Genomic DNA, 20,456 nt, shown 5'->3' with positions numbered 1-20,456 from the left:
ACATATTTTTTATTTTTTCTGACTAACCGATTACAGATTTTCTAACCGATTGCCATTGTTCTGACAGAGTAATCAGTTAACCGGTTACAAATTGCCATCCCTAAAAAATATACATCAATACATGTGAATGTTATGTTTCCTTAAGGGGATATTAATATGCTGTTTTACCCTGACCTTGGCAGACTGGGCAACAGGTGTTGGGTAGGATTGTGGGATAGCTACACAGCAGAGGGGGGCAGGCCTGAGTCTCACACAGGATGCTGCTACTGTGACACAAACACTGAGTGCAGTTGTCTAGGTACCAAGTCTCCCCCTCCACAAAGTAACGTCCATTCAGAGACTCGCACATTTCCCTTTTTGCCTTTATGGGGTAAAACAATATTTCCTGTAAAATGCAAAATAAATGGAAAGAAATGAACCAGAGCCATTGCTATACTTTGAGTACTCGCAAAAGCTATGAATGAATTTTAATGTTAGTTATGATTAATCGCAGCTGTCTTTGCATGTTTGCGAACATATTGCTCAATGCGTCTCATGTAATCTTGCAACATGCATTTTACAATAATCACTGCAGGATTTATGGGCTTTAATTTGGCATGCTTTGCCACTAGTTGATATACCATGTATAAACATCTCGGACCACATTTGACAATAGCATCTTCTCTTTCATTCAACTGTCAACTGAAGAGCCTTGTAAATGGGCAATATATTCTACGGGCATCCCCCTCTGACTCACATGATCATTCTTACCATGGAATGCATGATCCCAAAAGAGCCCCTCGTCCTACTGCATTGGTGCATGTTCAATTGTCTGATCACCTGATCACTTGCTTGATCCTTTGGCATTATATATCTTACATTTCTGGAAAATTTGGGTCATGCAGATACAGCATCCGAAGCAATTCTGGTAGTGTGCATTCTTAGATGTATCATGCATGCAAGTTTAGTTAACATAGGGCTTATAGTTACTTGGAAATGAGACCTGCACAAAAAATTTAACCAGTGCTCGAAGAACAATAACCTGGTCATTCCTTAGCTGAAATTGAAGCATCTGAAACAATAGTGACTGTTACAATGAAACACACTATATGCATCTTTTATGCATCTTTGTTTAATGTATATGAGGTGCCTTTTTGGTATTTACTGCCAAAAAACCTATTCGAATAGGTGATATCACCTATTCAATTGGTGATATTGAATAAGAAGATTATTTTCGTAATTTTCATCAGCTGAAAAAACGTCACGTGATATTCCTCCTTTTGTGATGTTGACGCAAAAGCACGTCAGTGGAAAATTATATCGCACGACACACCGTTCGGTTGCACTAAAGTTAAGTGGAACGTGACGTCATAATATAAGAAGTGTGTTTTAACCATTGTAATGACAGCCTGTGTCATATAGTGAGACTTCCGCCATAGTGAGACTTCCCCCCGGAAGTCTGGCTATATAGTGAGTCTTCCCCCTGGGGGGAAATATGGCTATATAGTGAGACTTCCCCCCATAATGACCATAGTGAGTCTTCCCCCTTCGGTTTTCGGTTTCGGATTTTATATACATTGACATGATTAGATATTTATTGTATGCTTTACGGACCTTTTAACTTTTATAAATTTTGAAGTATTTTTAGGATTTGTATTTCATTTTGAAATTAAATTTGCGTGATATTAATGAAATTACATCACTATAAAATCAAATAAGATGGATTTGAGTTCTAATACACTTTAAATCAAATTCTGACTGTCATGCATATTTTAGCAAAGGCACCGGATGCATGGATTGGACTTACCCCCCCCCCCCCCCCCCCCCTTTTTTTTTTTAAATTTATGACCGGAAAAATTGCATGAAAATGTGTGTATCCCCTGCTCATCACACCCATACATCAATTCATACAATTATTTTTTTCATTTTGGTCGTGTTTTAAAAATCATTTATTTAAAGATATTTTATTAAACTGGGTTTGGACGATTGGATGTTTGAATACACGTATAAAAAATACGTAAAATTAAAAAAATATATACTGCATTGCAATTGTCACTTAGTTGTCTAAACTATTTTGCACTAAAGTCGAAGATGGCTAATTGTCAATTTTAGTGTGTAGATCTGCTTTGTCGCAATTTCATTTTTACACTTTATACGTTGAAACACAGAGCGTGCATGTATGCGTCAGTCAATACTTGATTGAGATAAGATATTTGAACATGAATTTAAAAAAATAACAAAAATAACTCATTTGTTAACTTCAACACATGTACAAACCAATAAGTTGTTTGTTATTCCTAAATTAACACTATTAGAATTTTTAAAAATAATAAAACAATGTTCCGGAAACAATAATAAAAGGGGGAAGTCTCACTATGAATGGGGGAAGGTTGGCTATAAAGTGAGCCTCCCCCCCGGAAGAACAGCTATATAGTGAAACTTCCGTGGGGCTCACTATACAGCCATTCTTCCGGGGGAAGACTCACTATATAACCAGCCTTCTGGGAGGAAGACTCACTATATAGTGAGCCTTCCGGGGGAAGCCTCACTATGCGACACCGGGTCTGTTCAGTTAGGACTGTGTCAGTGCATTCACTTTGAGTGATTATATAATATAACTATTATGGACTTCAGTGAACAGTCAATATGTGGTTATAAGGACTCATGGCAATATTGATATTTATACATTAATATTGATATATTATATAAGAAGATAATTTTCGTAGTTTTCATTGGCTGAAAGTACGTCACATGATATACCTCCTTTTGTGATATCGGTGCAAAAGCGCGTCCGTGGAAAATAATATCGCACGACACAACGTTCCGTTGCACTAAAGTAATGTAGTATGTGACGTCATAATCTAAGAAGCGTGAATTTAACCATTATGACGTAATGACAGCCAAGTCCATTCAGTTAGGACCGTGTCAGTGCATTCAATTTGAGTGATTATATAATATAACTATTATGGACTTCAGTGAACGGTCAATATGTGGTTATAAGGACTCATGGCAATTGCCATGAGTCCTTATAACCACATATCGACCTACACTGAAGTCCATAATTGTATAATATTGCAGGCTCGGTCGCTATTACTTTCTGTGTCTTCGGTCAATATCAATTGCCATGAGTCCTTATAACCACATATCGACCTACACTGATGTCCATAATTGTATAATATCACCTATTCAATTGGTGATATCACCTATTTGAATAAGTGATATCGATTGGAATTGGTGATATCACCTTATCATTTTGAATAGGTGATATCACCTATTCAAATTATTTATGAAATAACAGCAGCTCCCAAGGCTATAGGTTCTTATATCTCATTTTCTTTCACTTTTGTTTCATAACTCATCATTCTCGGAGACAATGGATCACTGTGAGTTTGCATTTAGTTTTAATCACCCTAGTAGATATTGTAGTTTGTTTTGATCACAAATTAATTTATTACACTTACCTATCATGTATACTGTAAGACCAGATGTGTTTGTGAAACACTGATGCCCCCCCTTTCATTCTTGTCCCCTAAGATTGACCCCTTTAAAAGTTAGTGCCCCTTTGTATGAAAAACCTTGTTATCACTACTCCTCCGAAACCGTAAACTGTAGAGATATAAAACCTTCAACAATGTCTTTGACTAATTTAGCAGACTCTTCAATCTATTCAGTGCAAAAGGATTCATAAACCCCTTTGAGTAGTTATAGCCCCTGACAGTCTATGTTATTATACCTCTACTGATTTTTCACTATATAAAAGTAAATCGATATATTTTGCTGATTTCCTAATATAATCACCGTAAATAAACCGATTCCCTGCAAAACAGACTGATTCCCTGCAAAAAAAGTACGTTTTTATGATGAACTGATACACACCTATTCGGAATGCTTGACATTTTCTTTCAACTTACGACAAACTTAAAAATGTTCCGAATAAACTCATGAATATTCATTATTGAATCGAAATGCATCGCAAGTCAACTGGTCCCATATCAATCAAAAAGAACCAGTTTACTGGAAGCGAACAACAACAGAAATGGCGTGCTCAAATTTGAGTAATGTAACTTTCGATTTTACTTAGTAAAAACTCGGACAATGAACTGATTTATTGATAAAATGGAATTCCTTTCATGGCTGTATTCTGTTTTGTCATATTTTTTATCTATTCCTGTTGGAATTAAACATTGTTACTGAATACAGTATTGAATATAATTTTTTTTCAAATGTCTTGTTTGTATCGGTATAATAAAACAGTTAAAATATATCATTGAGGGAGTCAGCGAGATTCCAGTTCCCCTCGAAAAAGACTATTTCCCTCGGCGCAAGCTCCTCGGGAAATAGACTTGCTCTTGGGGAACTGTAATCTTGCCGATTCCCTCAACGATATACTTTAACTGTATAATGTTTACGAATAATTAAAACTTTCTAAATGACAAGTCATAAAGACATTGGGCCACCTGCATAAGAGCTGTTGACCTTCACCTTCAAATTTAGGTCATTGAAAAACTACAGGAATTGTTGATAAAAGCTTTTTATCCAAATGACCTTGACTTTTGACCTTGACCCTTACTGAAAAGTAAAAAATAAATATTCATTACCTTTTCCTAGATTCAGTTTCAAGAGTTGAACTCAAGTTTTTTTGTTTGGTGTGTGTGTGTGTGTGTTTGGAATGACCTTGACCTTTGAACTTTCACCCCATGACCCAAAGGTCACAATCAAGCTTATATAGGTTCGTGGAGGTATTTACAACTTTCACTTTAACAAATGCAAGAATTTATTCCCCTCCCCCCTTTCTCTTAAAAAAAATCAATAGCAACGTAGAAATATCTGAAAAACACAAATGACACCTCGGATTGACATAAAAAAGTTCAGAAACCTGTAGAAGAGACCCCATAGAGAGTTTACTAATAGTTTCACAGTGAGTCTCATAAGTATAATATGAAATGATAAATTTTATCGGTAAAAAATTAAAAAAATTCTTTACCTGAAATTTAGGTGCTGATGAGCATAAAAATAAATTAAAGCTTGTATTGGCTATTTCTTCAGTTGTTGTTAATAGCACTCCTGCTCTAGTTCGACATTTTAATACCAAGTATTCTTGCTTTAGCATGTGGAATTTATTTCAATTTTATTATTTTAGATTTAATATTAACCCCTTCCATGGCAAAGATTTTAAGGTAGTCCGATCCTCAGGTTTATAAAATTAGCTGTTAAGTGATTAGAAATACTCATAAAAGTATCTCTGAATCCACAAAGTTATGTAAATTTATCCACAGTATTTCTATAAAGTTAAAGGTTTAAGTTAATCATATCATATAGGAAAAATTGTCAAAATTCCAATATTTTTGCAGAAAAAGAGAATTGGAATATCTGCAATGCATTTTCTAATTGCAAATTGATCAACAATTATATTTTAGGTTTAAAAACGATAGGTATCCAGGCATTAAGAGAAATTGTCCTGATTTTTATACTTTTTTGGTATATTTTGTCTTCTATTTCCATCGTGTATTCTATATTCATAGTATAAAAGGCTTTTGGTATCATTGCAAGACACCACAAATCACTTCTAATTTCATATCATGCTATTAAGCATTGGTATCTAAGGCTGGATTCAAGAAAATCTTATTTCTCTTAAACTGTATTAATTTTATTCCCTTTTGTAGGGTACAAATGTCAACTTTTATAAGACCTTTTCTGAGAGTTCCAAAAACGTTGAATCTTATATAGATAAATAGAATGAAAATTGTTGCATGAAAAAAAATCATTTTCAAGCTTCATTTTGATGTATTTCAAATTAAATATTAATTTTTGGAGTTATCTTTCCTGACTGAGGATCGGATATCCTTAAGCATTTCTGGAGAAATTGATGTTAAGATTTCAATGCATTTTTTGGGATATTTCTTGTAATTTTTGTATATACCAATGTTTATATATTCTGAAAGCAGGTATTGTGTAGTTTCTGAAAATGATACTAAAAATATCATCTCAGTTGCCAGTCCAGAATAAACAACTTATCAGTAAAAGAATAAATCATGCACTTATATTTAGTCACTTATCAGAAATTTCTGTAAGGGCTAATAATAACTCTAGCCTTTTTAGCCTAATATTATCTAAAACTATCAAGTGTTCCTGTTAGTATGTCAATAAAGCCAGGAAAGTAAATGGTTGCATTTTTTCTGAAACACCCTGTACATTCATAAGATTCATGTAGATACATCCCCTCCTATGGTACATGTACATTCGTTCTCATCTGGTTTCCAATATTTAGTAAAATTCTAATACTTACCAGGACAGGAAAGACAGCAGTCTCCAAGCCTGAAAACAGGGCTTGTACAAGAGGGGTGTGGGCAGGATATCAGGGCACACATCTCCTGCCCCCCATAACAGTAACACATCCGACACCCGTCATGCCAGGAATCCCCATCCTCATGGAGCTGACCTTCTACAGACAAGCAGGACTTTCCTGTATGCTTTGAATCATATCTGGAGGGAGTGTTATTAAGTCTACTGTTATCTGGGGAAAAAATAGGAACTGTAAAATAATAAATCACTAAACTATAGCTACTTTTGCAGTCTGACTTGCCTATGCCATGGACTGATTTATAAACAAATTAGATAAGCATTGTACTTTGATGTACAACCTTCTTTCACAAAATGCCTCCTTTTATCATCTAAGACATATAAAATATATTATTTCTTTTTATTAAATATTACAATAAAAATTATTAAAATACAAGCATCAGTGACACTCTTAGCACTGATTATTACTGTAAACTCTTGCTTTAATTTGCAATTTATGGAAGATGGTAGCATATTTATTTTCCATTTTAAACTCTAGCTTTCATTCACCTAATGCAACTCAAATATATCACAGCTATGAAGATCTTTTATCTTAACCAGGAAAAGTCAGATTAATTGTGTAGATAATGATGTGTTTACATATACTTTCTTACAGCTATGTAAATAAACAAGATGCCAACTTTTGGCTGAGCTCAATTCTATGTATGGTCTCTTTAGGTCAAGTAGTCAAATTGAAAAAAATTAATCCCTTCCCATAAATGTGCTAATTTTCTACCCTTCCATCATTTACATGATCAGCTCAAAGGAAAAAGGCTATTCTCCTGTTGCCAAATGTCAATGGTTGAAAGCATGTTATGAAAATAAATGATCATATCCAGCAAGGCAGTGAAAAAATGTGTCTGATTTTATCAAATCCAGACCTTGAAATTTTTAATTAGTTGAATTGCTGGACTTCTTTAGGAACAATAAAGTTCCCCACCACAGCATGATACACCCATCAAATATTGTTCAATAATCATAAATTGGTTTAAAGTGCAAGAAAATCAGCTGGTAACCTTGATTACCAGATTGACACAGATTTAAATGACCTTTCCAATCCCTTATCATGTTTGACGTACACACATCTCTAAGAGACTTACAGTGTAGGTATTAATTATAACAAATAATACATCATATAATTCTAAACTGGCTGAGTTACAGCTTAACAAATATTCATTTGCAGCTTTGTTTATTGCATATTTTATGACTGATTAAATATGCTTCAATCTAATAAAACATCAAAAATAAAGTATTCTTTAGACTTTAAGTGAGACATGACACTCCAATTTGTTGCAAATTAATACATAAAAAATTAAAATGAAAAAAATATTATACATTGTACGCATGTATATTAAGTTTTAATTATATTATACAATATTAATTTAGTTTTAATCATGCACTGTATTTTAAAACATCAGTTTGTTTTAATTACATTACACCAATTGAAAGACCTTAATTTATCTTGAAAATTAGACTAGCCATCAAGAAGTCTTTAACACAAGCAATTATAAGGCAGATTTCTTTTGCCCAACTCCCAAGAGATAGAGATAACAGCTGCTTGATCAGAGATGCTCTACCAGTTAGCTCCTGAAAATAAACTTAATAATTTCTCTCTAATTTGACATGCAAATTTCTGCAATCAAAATTTTTCTTGACCAATGCTTGATAATTATGCCCATGGGAGAAACTGAATTTCTCTAATATCATTACCGTCCGCCAGGAGGCGGTTGGTTATTTGATATGAAAGTTTGAAGTCGCCCTGTGAGTAAATTAAAACAATTTAATAAAAAAAATTTAACATTCATAAAAGCACAGTTTTGGGCATAGTCTAAAGCAAAGACCGCATTTTATACATGTATAAACAACTTTACTTTCTCTTAAACAGGATTTTTGTATATATTTTAAGGGTCCTCCACACACATACAGCTTATGTTCTCATATTATTGAGCATTACTTTTAACAAGCATATCAACCTCTAAAAACTGACCAGGGATTAAAATGTAATTTATACGGAATTTTTAAAATAATAATTTAACAATTTTCAAAAAAATTTTCCCAAGGCGTTTTCATATGTAGCATAAAATTTTTTATCTTACCCTATTGTATATTTTTATGCTCACAGAATAACCATAAAAATCTAATTTTTTCGATCAACATATTTTTTAGAGAAATTAATTTAATTTATAAAAAAAATAAATAAAACTCATTTTCTCTCAAATACATCTAGAGAAAAATCAAGGAAGACTCATTTTGTATAGAAGAAACATCAATGAATTAGATTACACCAAAAAATTGAATTAAAATTAAATGCACTAATGTAGAAAAAATATTTTCAAAATCAGTGGTATCAAAGTTCGTTTTTGGAGTTATCTTTCCTATTGCCCGGGACTCAAAAACTTTAGCAAAGCTCCGCAATAGTTACTCATTATCGGCTACTGAACCAGACAGAAATACATGTAAAAGAGGAAAACTAGAAACGCACACTATTATATTAATATTTATTAGGGATGTCAACGAATATTCGAATATTCATTCGATACGTTGATATTCGAATATAAATTTAAGATTCGAATATTCGTTTTTTAAGTGTATATCATTTAAAAGAGAGAAAAATCTGTCAAGTTTTAAAAATCTAAAACCAGACAAATAGTATCGAGCATATGATTTGATACAAGATTTGAAAACATTACTCTTGGATTATCTTTAAGGTGTGAAGATTGTCTCTATCAAAACATTCATTTGATAATTAAATTAGTAGTATAACAGTGTTTAGTAATTACAATTAGTTTTAATTGTTGTATGGACACAGTTGTACACTTATACACATGAATCCCTTGTTTATGTTTATACAATTAAGAATCATTATCAGGAAATCAATTAACTAAGAATAATTGCTTGTAAGATATCTGTTTTTATTTCAAAACTCAATAGATCAAGATAATTTTCTCCAGTAAGTAATTGGTATGCGTGGTATACATTTGTAGGAGTCATCAGTGAAGTTTTGAAATTTCAAAATATTTTTTTTAGAATTATGTTTTAGATGTTTACCCTTGATATATTCCATAGAATATTTTGAAAATATATAATTAGGATACTTTTAGTGAATAACTGTACATTTACAAAACTTTACTTTAAATTTAATTCAAATAAATAATGGCATATGATAAAACGTATACTGGTTGACAGGAGAGTAAAGATATCTATATTATAATTCAAAACATATTTATTTCATCGAATATTCGCACGAATATCAATTGTTGACAATATTGACATCCCTAATATTTATATAAACACAATGAGATGATGTATTATTGAAACGCACAAATTAGTGTGCAAAAATATCAACTTTCAACACAGACTCTGTTGACGATCATATGTCAGTGGGTTGATTAGCCTGAAAGTATAAATAACCTAAGAGTTCTCGTCATACCGGCACTCGTTGTTTACGAATTATTATGTAACATAAACCTAGTCGTTTGTCTGTCTTTTATAGAAAAAACGGACATCTTTTTCTATCGGTCACTCTGTGACCATATGCCATGTGTTCATTGTTATGAGTGTCCTACATACTTTCTCTTTCGAAGACACTCTTACAAGCGGTTTCCAGGCAATTCGACGATGCAAAAACTAAATAAAACCGGAAGTACAAGTATTTTTTCTCTATATACGTCACAAGTCACATGGTGTGGAGGACCCTTAAAATGATGTGTATATATGTATACATTTCCAATGGAAATTTTTCAAAAATATGATTAAATGCTAATTTATTATCTGACAGAATTAGTATTGGGAGATTTTGTTCCAACAGACGACGATGAAGTGCGTTTTACAATATGCCAAGCCTTTTCCCACCACATCTCACACCAAAATAAGAAAGCAAAGAGAAGAAAAGTAGTGGCGGATCTAGAGGGAGATTAATGCGAGCGAGGTTAATGACCTTGTGACTTTGACCTATATGCTAAAAATGGATTTTTCGAATTTTCGCCATTACCTTTGAACCATAGGAGATAGAGACTTCATATTCGATATGCTTACTCCACTAATAAAGTTCTTTCAAGTGACACCAAGATCAATGACCTAGTGACCTTGATTGTGATCCATATGCTCAAAATAGCTTTTTGGAACTTTCGCCATAACTTTTAAACCATAGGAGATAGAGACGTGGTATTTGATATGCCTACTCCACTAATTGAGTTCAATGACCTTGTGACATTGACTGTTACTTATATGCTAAAAATAGCCTTTTTGAACTTTCTTGCCGCCGGGTGCATAGTTTTTCACAAACACATCTTGTTACTTATTTTTGATAAAATTAAAAGTTGCTAATGCAGAGACCAATTCACTTGCATTAACCGTTCAAAATACGTTCACCATTTGCTCTTCGTTCCGTTTACTTTGCGTTCAACGTTCACTTATCGTTCAGTCTTCATTGTCATTCGGAACTCTGAAGTGAAAGGACTTCTCTTTTTGATGGTAAGGATTTACAAAATTTTAATTAAATAACTTTGATATCGTGTTTGAAGAATAATTATTTCATTGCAAAAATTATCTATGGTATTTATATTTCTATTATTATAACTCAGCTGCTACTTATTTCATGAAATTTCATTGTAAAATAATACATTAAGTACCTACATGTATGTAGAACGATGCTAAAATATAAATTTTTAAAAAGGGCAATGTACAAATGCTTCAATTTGTTGTAATTTTAAAGATGACAAATCATTAATGGATGTATAATAATTAATCCAAGTCTTTTACAAGAAAAAAATACACAAAAAATTATTTCTACAGTAACTCGTATTTCAAAGTACACGTAGGTCTGAGAATTATGAACAATACTGCAAATATTCAGTAAATTAAGTATCTTTAGAGCTAATTAAATTGATGGTGTGATTTTAAATTTTAGAAAAGACCAACTGTTTAAAATAGTCTATTATTAGAGAAGGAAAATTCCTTCTTTCACCTTACCTAAACATATGTTTAAATAAATGTTTGCCATTCAGTATAATTAAGACCCCCCCCCCTTAAATTCTTAGTGAGTATTTTCAGTATATTTTGATTAATATTTAATTTGTATTTTAACACAAGAAAATCAGTCTTCAAACAAACATCAAACGGTCATTAAAGAATAGTATTTTAGAAAACACTTGTGCCGACAGTAGTATTTTAAATTGGCAGGGAATATGTTTCAAATTCAATTTAAAACTTAATCCTTCCAAGTATATATTCCCATTCTTTATTTTTTCTGCAGGAATTCAAAAATCAGATCTAGAAATGATAGGGAAAAATATTAAAACTCCTTGGAAATACTAAGTGACTCTTTGCCTTCGGCATGTTCGGTGAAATGCGATTTCCACACATCCACTGTGTCGAATGATTTTGATTGACAGGACAAGCATGCTACTAGCACGTGGACTTCCTGTGAACCGTGTGAACTTGATGGAAAATAAAAGCCAATGATTACTGTCAAATGGATCTGTTAATCTAAAAAAAATTGATTACCTTTACTGCTTGGAATATTTAGGAAAAATAATAAGAATTTTTAATTGATACAACAGATATCTGAGAATTGAGGGGGTATCTCTCTCTCTTTTTCTCTCTCTCTCTCTCGTTCTCTCTCTCTCTCTCGTCTATTTCTCTGTTCAATATAAACTTTGACAGCACATTACTTATTTAGTTTTGAAAATTTAATCTATTACAAATAATTTGAATGCCTCTTTTCATCATCTAATGACCGAGTATAATCAAGGCCGGGAAATGTTTACAGAAGTTAGCTAAAATAATCATGATAAAAGAATACAAAAGACACACAAATATGGAATATTTTGCATTAGAATTTAAAACAAACGAGAGTTTTTATGCAATACGTCGACAGACAACTGTGAATTTAAAAAAAAAAAATCCGTTATTTTACTCAGAATTGCCTTGGCAAGGAAATACATATATGGTTGTCTCAACCGCGTACAATGTAATTAATTCATTCTATAAGTAGTAGTTTTATCTTCAGAAGTCCACATTATTTTATAAGTGAAAAGAATAAGCATATTTACTATATACTAGTAAATAGATTAATTCTATATTTAATCTACACGCATTCGGTAACAAATACACATGTTTTACGGCAATTAGAATCGTCTTATAAAAATATCGATTTAAAACATAGGTACATATATGAACAGAAAAAATGGTTTTTTTAATTAATTTATTTATTTATAAATTTATCTATTGTTTATTTATATTAAAACACCTGGAATTAGAATTATAGAATAAAAGAATAATCTCAATGCAAGGAAAAAATCGGAGGCATTCCGAATAAATCGTTCATCTTGCATTCACCGTTCGTTCACCATTCACTTTGCGCTCGCGTTTGTGCTCCGTTCGCGTTCTGCATTCACTCACTGTTCACACATTGTTCACCAAGTTGCGTTCAGCGTTCGCACATTGTTCACTCACCGTTCACTCTGCGTTCGTTCACCGTTTGTTCAGCGTTCGTTCACCCTTCAGGTGGGAAAGTAGAACGTTTCAGGGTCTGTACTGAGGTGACCAAAATTTGAAAAAGTTGAACAAAATTTAATCCCCCACAAACATTTCTGTTTCTACAGTAGTGTTTTTTGTTTATATTACAGTGCATACCTTATTTACAAAGATTAGTGTGCATACCTTTACATTTACAAAGTTTACAGTCCTGATGATTTTCCGTGTAACCATTTGCACACTTTTTGCCACATGAAAATGGTGGACACTTGTTACAGCTACACTTCTGACAACCATTGTTAGCCACTTTTAGTCCGTATGTACATTGTTTTTTACAGTTTTCCAGCGATGGGCAGATAGAATAAGGTTTGGCGCACTCACAAATTTCCATTCCTTTGGAGTCCAGTTTGTAACCATCCTTGCAGTCTAAGTAACAATTAGCTAAAAAGAAGAAGATTTGACACCCTCATCCATGAATTTATCTCCACAACATCCAGGTCTAATATCCATTGCAGGACAAACAAAATGACTGGCTTTTCCAAAGCCAACTTTCCCTATTTACATAGTAATATTCCCCTATCATTTGATCGTCAATAATATGATCTGGTAGCTAAATAAAGTAGGACAGGCTACTGACAATTTTTCAATGACCCCATCTTTTTTTTTGTCTTATCTTGATTATCTCCCCTTATAGGAGGACTAGGCCCTTCATATTCATAATCTAACTCCCCTCCCCGCAAGGATGCTTTGAATCAAGTTTGGTTAAAATTGGCCCAGTGGTTCTTGAGAAGCAAGAAATGTGAAAAGTTTACAGATGGATTGACAGCTAAATGGACGGATGGGTGGACGACGGACAACGGCCAGTGATCAGAAAAGCTAACTTGAGCTTTCAGCTCAGATGAGCTAAAAATGTTAGCAATATAAAAATATATAGGGAAAAGCAGTGGGAGGAATTTTACAGTCACATATGACAATTAGTCGCTTAATACAGTGGGTTGCTATCACAGTTTTTACTGCATTAACGACCTTGTTTACAAATTAAACCCATCAACAATGAGTTGTATTTTGGGTTTCATGTTTCAAACTGTTTTTTTTTACTACAGAATATTCTGTGTATCAGTTCAACACACAGGGCTTACAGCAGCTGTGACCAATCAATGAAGGATGTTTACTCCTCCTGAGCACCTGATCCCACCTATGGATTTTCTGGGGGTCCATGTTTTATGGCCTTAATATTATCAACAATGATTTTTCCTTTGACAGTTTTTTCAGAAGAGTTTGTGAATAAGTGAAATATTTTGCACATGGTCAAATACAGCTAGGGCATGTGATTTATAAAGAATATTGTAAAAATTTCCAGTTGAAAATATAAAAAAAAAAATTCTTAAACTAATCACCTGGCTTGCATTTACAAATGTAGCAACTTTCTTCGTTGAGCTGGAAGCCACTTAGACAGTTCAGGGAACATTTGTTTAGATCTGGACACTGATCTCTCTTCCTGAAGGAATCATCATCTAAAAATATTCAATAAAAAGAACCTTAATTATCAACTGCACTCTTGATAAACTCAACAAAAGAAAAAAAAACAAATTAGGCACAGTGTTCCATCAAACTCTGCCTTTTAGTTACCTGAAAGGTGCATGGCTGAAAGATAACTGATGGCAGAGCTCATTGACCAATTAGTTACCTGAAAGGTGCATGACTGGAAGGTAATGGATGGCAGAGCTGAGTAACCATTTAGTTACCTGAAAGGTGCAAGACTGAAATGTAACTGATGGCAGAGCTGAGTAACCATTTAGTTACCTGAAAGATGGATGACTGAACTCACTGAAGGTGACTGATGGCAGAGCTCAGAAACCATTTAATTACTTGATGATGCATGACTGACAGATGACTGATGGCAGAGCTGAGTAACCATTTAGTTACATGAAAGATGCATGACTGAATGATGGCAGAGCTGAGTAACCATTTAGTTACCTGAAAGATGCATGACTGAACTTACCGAAGGTGACTGATGGCAGAACTCAGAAACCTTTTAATTACCTGAAAAATGCATGACTGAAAGGTGACTGATAGCAGAGCTAAGTAACCATTTCGTTACCTGAAAGATGCATGACTGAAATGTAACTGATGGCTGAGCTGAGTAACCATTTAGTTATATATCTGAAAGGTGACTGATCGCACAACTTAAAAACTTAACACTTTTCAACTTTTTACACAACCATATCAATGTCAGCTGCTTTTTCAATAAAAATGGAACTCTTGAATTTACTTACCTTGTCATTGGTCATTTGCAAAAATATTTTGTTAACTAGAAATATGTCCATAGGACATGAATGCCCCGCCGAGGATATATTAGTAAAGCTACATGCAAATTTGTATGTGTATAAAATTTGATCAGAATATCTTGAATAGTGATGCAGCTGAATTGCTTTACATTAGTATGTATCAGCATATGAAGTTTGACACTAATTTCATTAAAGTGAGGTCCCTAGATGCATCATCCATGCAAGTTTGGTTCAGGCAGGGCTTATAGTTACTTGGGAATGAAAATATAGGTCAGATCCAGCAACCGAAGCAAGTCTGGTAGTGTCCATCCCTAGATGCATCATCCATGCAAGTTTGGTTCAGGTAGGGCTTATAGTTACTTGGGAATGAAAATATAGGTCAGATCCAGCATCCGAAGCAAGTCTGGTAGTGTCCATCCCTAGATGCATCATCCATGCAAGTTTGGTTCAGGCAGGGCTTCTAGTTACTTGGGAATGAAAATGTAAGTCAGATCCAGCATCCGAAGCAAGTCTGGTAGTGTCCATGCATCCCTAGATGCATCATCCATGCAAGTTTGGTTCAGGTAGGGCTTAAAGTTATTAGGGAATAACAATGTAGATCAGATCCAGCATCCGAAGCAAGTCTGGTAGTGTCCATCCCTAGATGCATCATCCATGCAAGTTTGGTTCAGGCAGGGCTTATAGTTACTTGGGAATGAAAATGTAGGTCAGATCCAGCATCCGAAGCAAGTCTGGTAGTGTCCATCTCTATATGCATCATCCATGCAAGTTTGGTCTAAGTAGGGCTTTTAGTTCCTAAGGAATGAACCTGCTCCAAAAACTTTAACCTGGTCACTAATATAGAAAATGTAGGTCAGATCCAGCATCTGAAGCAAGTCTAGTAGTGTTCATCCCTAGATGCATCATCAGTGCAAGTTTGGTTTGGGTAGGGCTTATAGTTCCTTGGAAATGGACCTGCTCCAAAAACTTTAACCTGGTCACTCATCTGGAAAATGTAGGTCAGATCCAGCATCCGAAGCAAGTCTCGTAGTGTCCATCCTTAGATGCATCATCCATGCAAGTTTGGTCCAAGTAGGGCTTATAGCTCCTTAGGAATGGTCCAAGTAGGGCTTATAGTTCCTTAGGAATGGACCTGCTCCAAAAACTTTAACCTGGTCACTCATCTGAAAAATGTAGGTCAGATCCAGCATCCGAAGCAAGTCTGGTATTGTTCATCCCGAGATGCATCATCCGTGCAAGTTTGTGTCAATATGTGAAGTTTGATAACACCATCTTGAATGGTATGTTTAAAACTGAGCTAAACACTAATTTAAGAAAAGTGAGGTCAAGGTCAAAGGAAAGGTCAAGGTCAAAAAATGTTGATGCAGTTGCATAGCTCTCATCAATATCTATCAGCATATGAAGTTTGATGAAAATATCTTGGATAGTTTCTTTGAAACTTAGCTTTGAACAGAGCTAAACGCAAAGTGTGATGGAAGGACAGACGGAAGGACGGAAGGACGGAAGACGGACATGACACACACTATATGCCCCAGCCATATTCATGGTGGGGCATAAAAATCATTCTGATTGTACACTGAAGTACTCTATCAAGATGACATCAAAAAGATGCTGGAGTTTCTGATTGACAATATCTATGGGTTTTTGGAGACACTGTGGCCCTTTTCAAAAAAAAAAAATCTTACGATTAAGATGAAAATTTTCCCATTCCTAAACCAGTATCTAAGCTGTAGTAGGACATAAAATTTTTTCTTTTTTATGACTTTAAGTTATTTAGTATAATATAAAAGAAAAAATTAAATACAGTATATCTATTTCAGAAAATATTTAACAAGAGGCCCAAGGGCCTTGAATTGCTCTTCTGATAAATTGTACAATCTACCACTTCTATTTGAAGCCAATACTGTAAACGTATAACATTTGGCGGTGTATCCTTTTTCAGCGTTTTTGGCGGAAAGAAACTTCCGCTAATTCAAGTACAATGCTAAATGTCTTAAACATAATACATTTATAAGAACATTAAGAAATGCGCTAAACCAAATCTACGCTAACTTGTTCAAAAATCATTTTCTGCCAAATATTGTACACGCTAAATATAATACATTTAACTCTAAGTTAATAAGACACAAGATGCATCAACTGACAAAGTTTGATGATTCTTAGCCAGTTAGGACTGAAGATATTTCAATATAGCTATAAAATACCTTAAGTAGGTCAAGGTGACCTACTTTTTGATTGAAATTTTCTGAAGACTCAAGATGCTTTAATTGACAAAGACTGATGATTCTAAGCTTTTGGTCGACATTCTCTGAAAACCCAATATGCATAAACGGACAAAGTTTTGATGAATCTAAGCCAATAATTAACCGAGATACTTAAATATAGCCATAAAATGTCACATGTAGGTCACCATGACCTACTTTTTGGATGACGTTCTCTGAAAAGCCAAGATGCACTAACTGACAAAGTCTGATGATTCTAAGCCAATAAGTACCCGAGATATTCAAAAGTAGGTCAATGTGACCTACTTTTTGGTCGACATTCTCCGAAAACCCAACATGCCTCAACTGACAAAGTTTAAAAATTCTAGGCCAATACTTAAATATAGCCATAAAATGTCAAAAGTAGGTCATGGTGACCTACTTTTTTGTGTTGACGTTTCCTGAACAACCAAGATGAATCAATGACAAAGTTTGATGATTCTAAGCCCATAAGTACCTGAGATATTCAAAAGTAGGTCACCATATTTTGATATCCATCAAAATCAAATTGAAAATGAATCCTTTCAAAATTTTCTTGTCAGACAGCTCTCAAAAAATTTGCATATTTTTCTGATCCAGTGGTTCTTGAAGAGATTTTTAAAATAATGATTGTTTGCATTCTCCCGACTCACAAAAAATAAATTGGGTTCAAAGGTAGGTAGAGAATTTTTCCCCCAGCAACTTAAAACATATTTGTTGACAAGATTGAGGGGGAAAAAAGTAAAATAAAAGATGTTTGTAAAACACTAATGCCCCCCTCCCCCAAATAAATTGAATTTTTCTAAGTCCAAGGGGCATAAATCTGTGCCAAATTGCTCGATCATATCCAAAACAGATCTTGGCCTAGATATTCTTATGATAAATCAATATGCTGAATTTCATTTCAGAATGTGCAACGGTTATGAAGAAAATAAGTGGACCGACAGACCAACCAACCAACAGACAGCAGCAATTAAAGCAATATGCTCTCCATTCTTCAAAGCGGGGCATAATAAATTGTTTCCTGGAGATTAAGGTTTTTAGCCAGTCGGTAGGGAGATGGTAAACAAAAAATTTTCTATAACACAGCCTGATTCCATCCAATTTTCACTTTTTCATAATCATCTCCTGAAGATGGTATATGGCCAATCATAAGAATAAACTTAAAGATAAACATAAAGCTCCTTTATCCAAGGATACCCTATACCAAGTTTAGCTGAAACTAACCCACTGGCTCTTCACCAGAAGACATTACAAAAAGACAAACAACTAATAGAAAGGCTCACTAATTGAGCTTTCAGCTATGGAGGTGGCATTTTGTGGTGGTACATGATTGCATGTGGAGAGGTACTAAGCTAGGGTAAAGGTTGAATTTTACTGCAGATTTATCAGTAAATGGTTTACTATAATTGGGAAGAGAGTCTACAGATACATGCCATCACAGACAGGGCAGCACTGGCCAGAGATTCTCCTGGGGCTGGAACATCTGGTCTCACAAAACATAGACTTGCACTCTGCTTTTCCATTCACACATCTACAGGAAGTACAATCATCCTCCTGCCAGGTTGCATTGTGAACAACATCTCCACTCCCTGTCAAACAACCTACAAGTACAGGATACAAATTTAAATAAATTAATTTCTCATATATTATACTGTTAATATCTTTTTATTTGCAAGAACCTTATTTTCGCATAAATTAAGGGCGACGGTGTGCTGGCGAAAATTAAATTCTCAAGACTGATAAAAGTATTCCTTAGGATTAGCAATAAGCACAATTAGTGAAAATTTTGTCTTGCTTAGGCCAGTCCAAGTTTTTTCTCTGTTTAGCATCCACCCATCTTTCAAAAACCTACCAACCTATTCGCAAAAAACACACAAGCCAAAACATAAAACACAGGCTTAAAAGTCATGAAAATGACGCCCTTCAAATGATTTGATCTTACTAAACTGCTTTAATAGAAGAAATAACTTTTTTTTTTTTTTAAATACACCCAATATAACTTACTGTACAGAATTATTTGGAGAAATTGACAAAATTCAAAAATTTCGACTAAATTAATCAATTTCAGGACTCCTGATGTTGTGTGTTTTTTCTTATTTGGGGTATCAAAAACCAAGGCGCACACGGACGCTAAACATAGAAAAAACTTGGAATGGCCTTATATGTAATTTATCAAGAGTCAATGACTATCTTGCGAAAATTAAGTGATCTACAGTATCTAGACATTATTTATGTTATAGTGAACTACATTTTTTACAAACACAAGATACATGTACCATGTTTTAAGTATACAAAAATTTGCCCTTTTAAGGTATTTCCACCCTTACAATTTTAATGGTTAAAAGTACAAAAATTAAATTTATTTTCATTTAATATAGTTTAAATTTGCCAATTATTTCCAAAAATGTATAGGTCTCCATATTATTTAAGATGGGAGATGTAAATAATCAGAAGCATTTGTCAACATGAAAAATTGTACATTTTTTTGTAAACAGCAAATGTATCATAAATATTTTCTAAAAACTGAGTCAAATGCATAATTATGATGCTGAAAGTTCCTAAATACTTGCTTTGAATTGTGAATATCAGGGAAACTATTTAACATTAGAAGTACGATAAAGAAAATGCTGAATGAAGCTACCTGTGCAGGAGTTATTGCCCTTGTCAACATTTTTTAAAGAATGAATAATTTTATTAAGTAAAGGAAATATGCATTTTTTAAATTCTTTTACTTAACAATATTTGTCATTACATCTATGGAAAACCATTCTTTCAAAATATATTGTGCTATCGGGGTATGAATTTAATTTAATAACAGCTAGTTTTTGCAAAAACCTATGACATCACAGGAGGGTGGAATTACCTTAAATATTTTCATTACTATTTATCTAGATTGTCTTTCAACAAAACCTAGCTAGTAAACTTCTTTAAATGCTTTTTAAAGCGTCAAGACATTCTCTGTCAGTGGCCATTTTGTTTACAGGACAAAATGACAAAGTCTTGGTGGAATGTGATCGTCTCACTACCCTACGGTCAGCCTAACAGAAACGGTGACCTGTTACTGACTTGTTCTGAAACGCCCCCTTATTTAATTTTCATGTCAAATTCACAAAATTCCTATAAATCCTGT

The 20,456-nt window shown here is 33.8% G+C and overlaps 1 protein-coding gene across 1 annotated transcript; it reads right to left on the bottom strand.

Annotated features, from left to right (window-relative positions):
- Positions 1 to 263: 263 nt before the first annotated feature.
- On the bottom strand, positions 264 to 18,923 carry LOC134248701 (cysteine-rich motor neuron 1 protein-like). Its single transcript, XM_062731105.1, has 6 exons — positions 18,760 to 18,923; positions 14,483 to 14,540; positions 14,193 to 14,309; positions 12,982 to 13,236; positions 6,266 to 6,493; positions 264 to 385 (listed from the first exon to the last, which is right to left on the bottom strand). The coding sequence occupies exons 1-6, from the start codon at positions 18,847 to 18,849 to the stop codon at positions 264 to 266; spliced, it is 870 nt and encodes a 289-aa protein (XP_062587089.1). The 5' UTR covers positions 18,850 to 18,923.
- Between the last annotated feature and the right edge of the window lie 1,533 nt (positions 18,924 to 20,456).

This window comes from Saccostrea cucullata, unplaced genomic scaffold, assembly GCF_032062105.1.
Source record: "Saccostrea cucullata isolate Sc308-1 unplaced genomic scaffold, CSIRO_AGI_Scuc_v1 ctg1905, whole genome shotgun sequence".
NCBI lineage: Eukaryota > Metazoa > Mollusca > Bivalvia > Ostreida > Ostreidae > Saccostrea > Saccostrea cuccullata.
This window is presented reverse-complemented; position numbering and strand designations above follow the sequence as displayed.

Coding starts and splice junctions, on each gene's coding strand:
- LOC134248701 (XM_062731105.1), bottom strand. CDS start 18,849: ATGGAAAAGCAGAGTGCAAGTCTATGTTTTGTGAGACCAGATGTTCCA. Junction 14,310..14,482: donor TCCAGTCATGCACCTTTCAG/GTAACTAATTGG, acceptor GAATATTTTTAG/ATGATGATTCCTTCAGGAAG. Junction 13,237..14,192: donor CATTTGTAAATGCAAGCCAG/GTGATTAGTTTA, acceptor TCTTCTTTTTAG/CTAATTGTTACTTAGACTGC.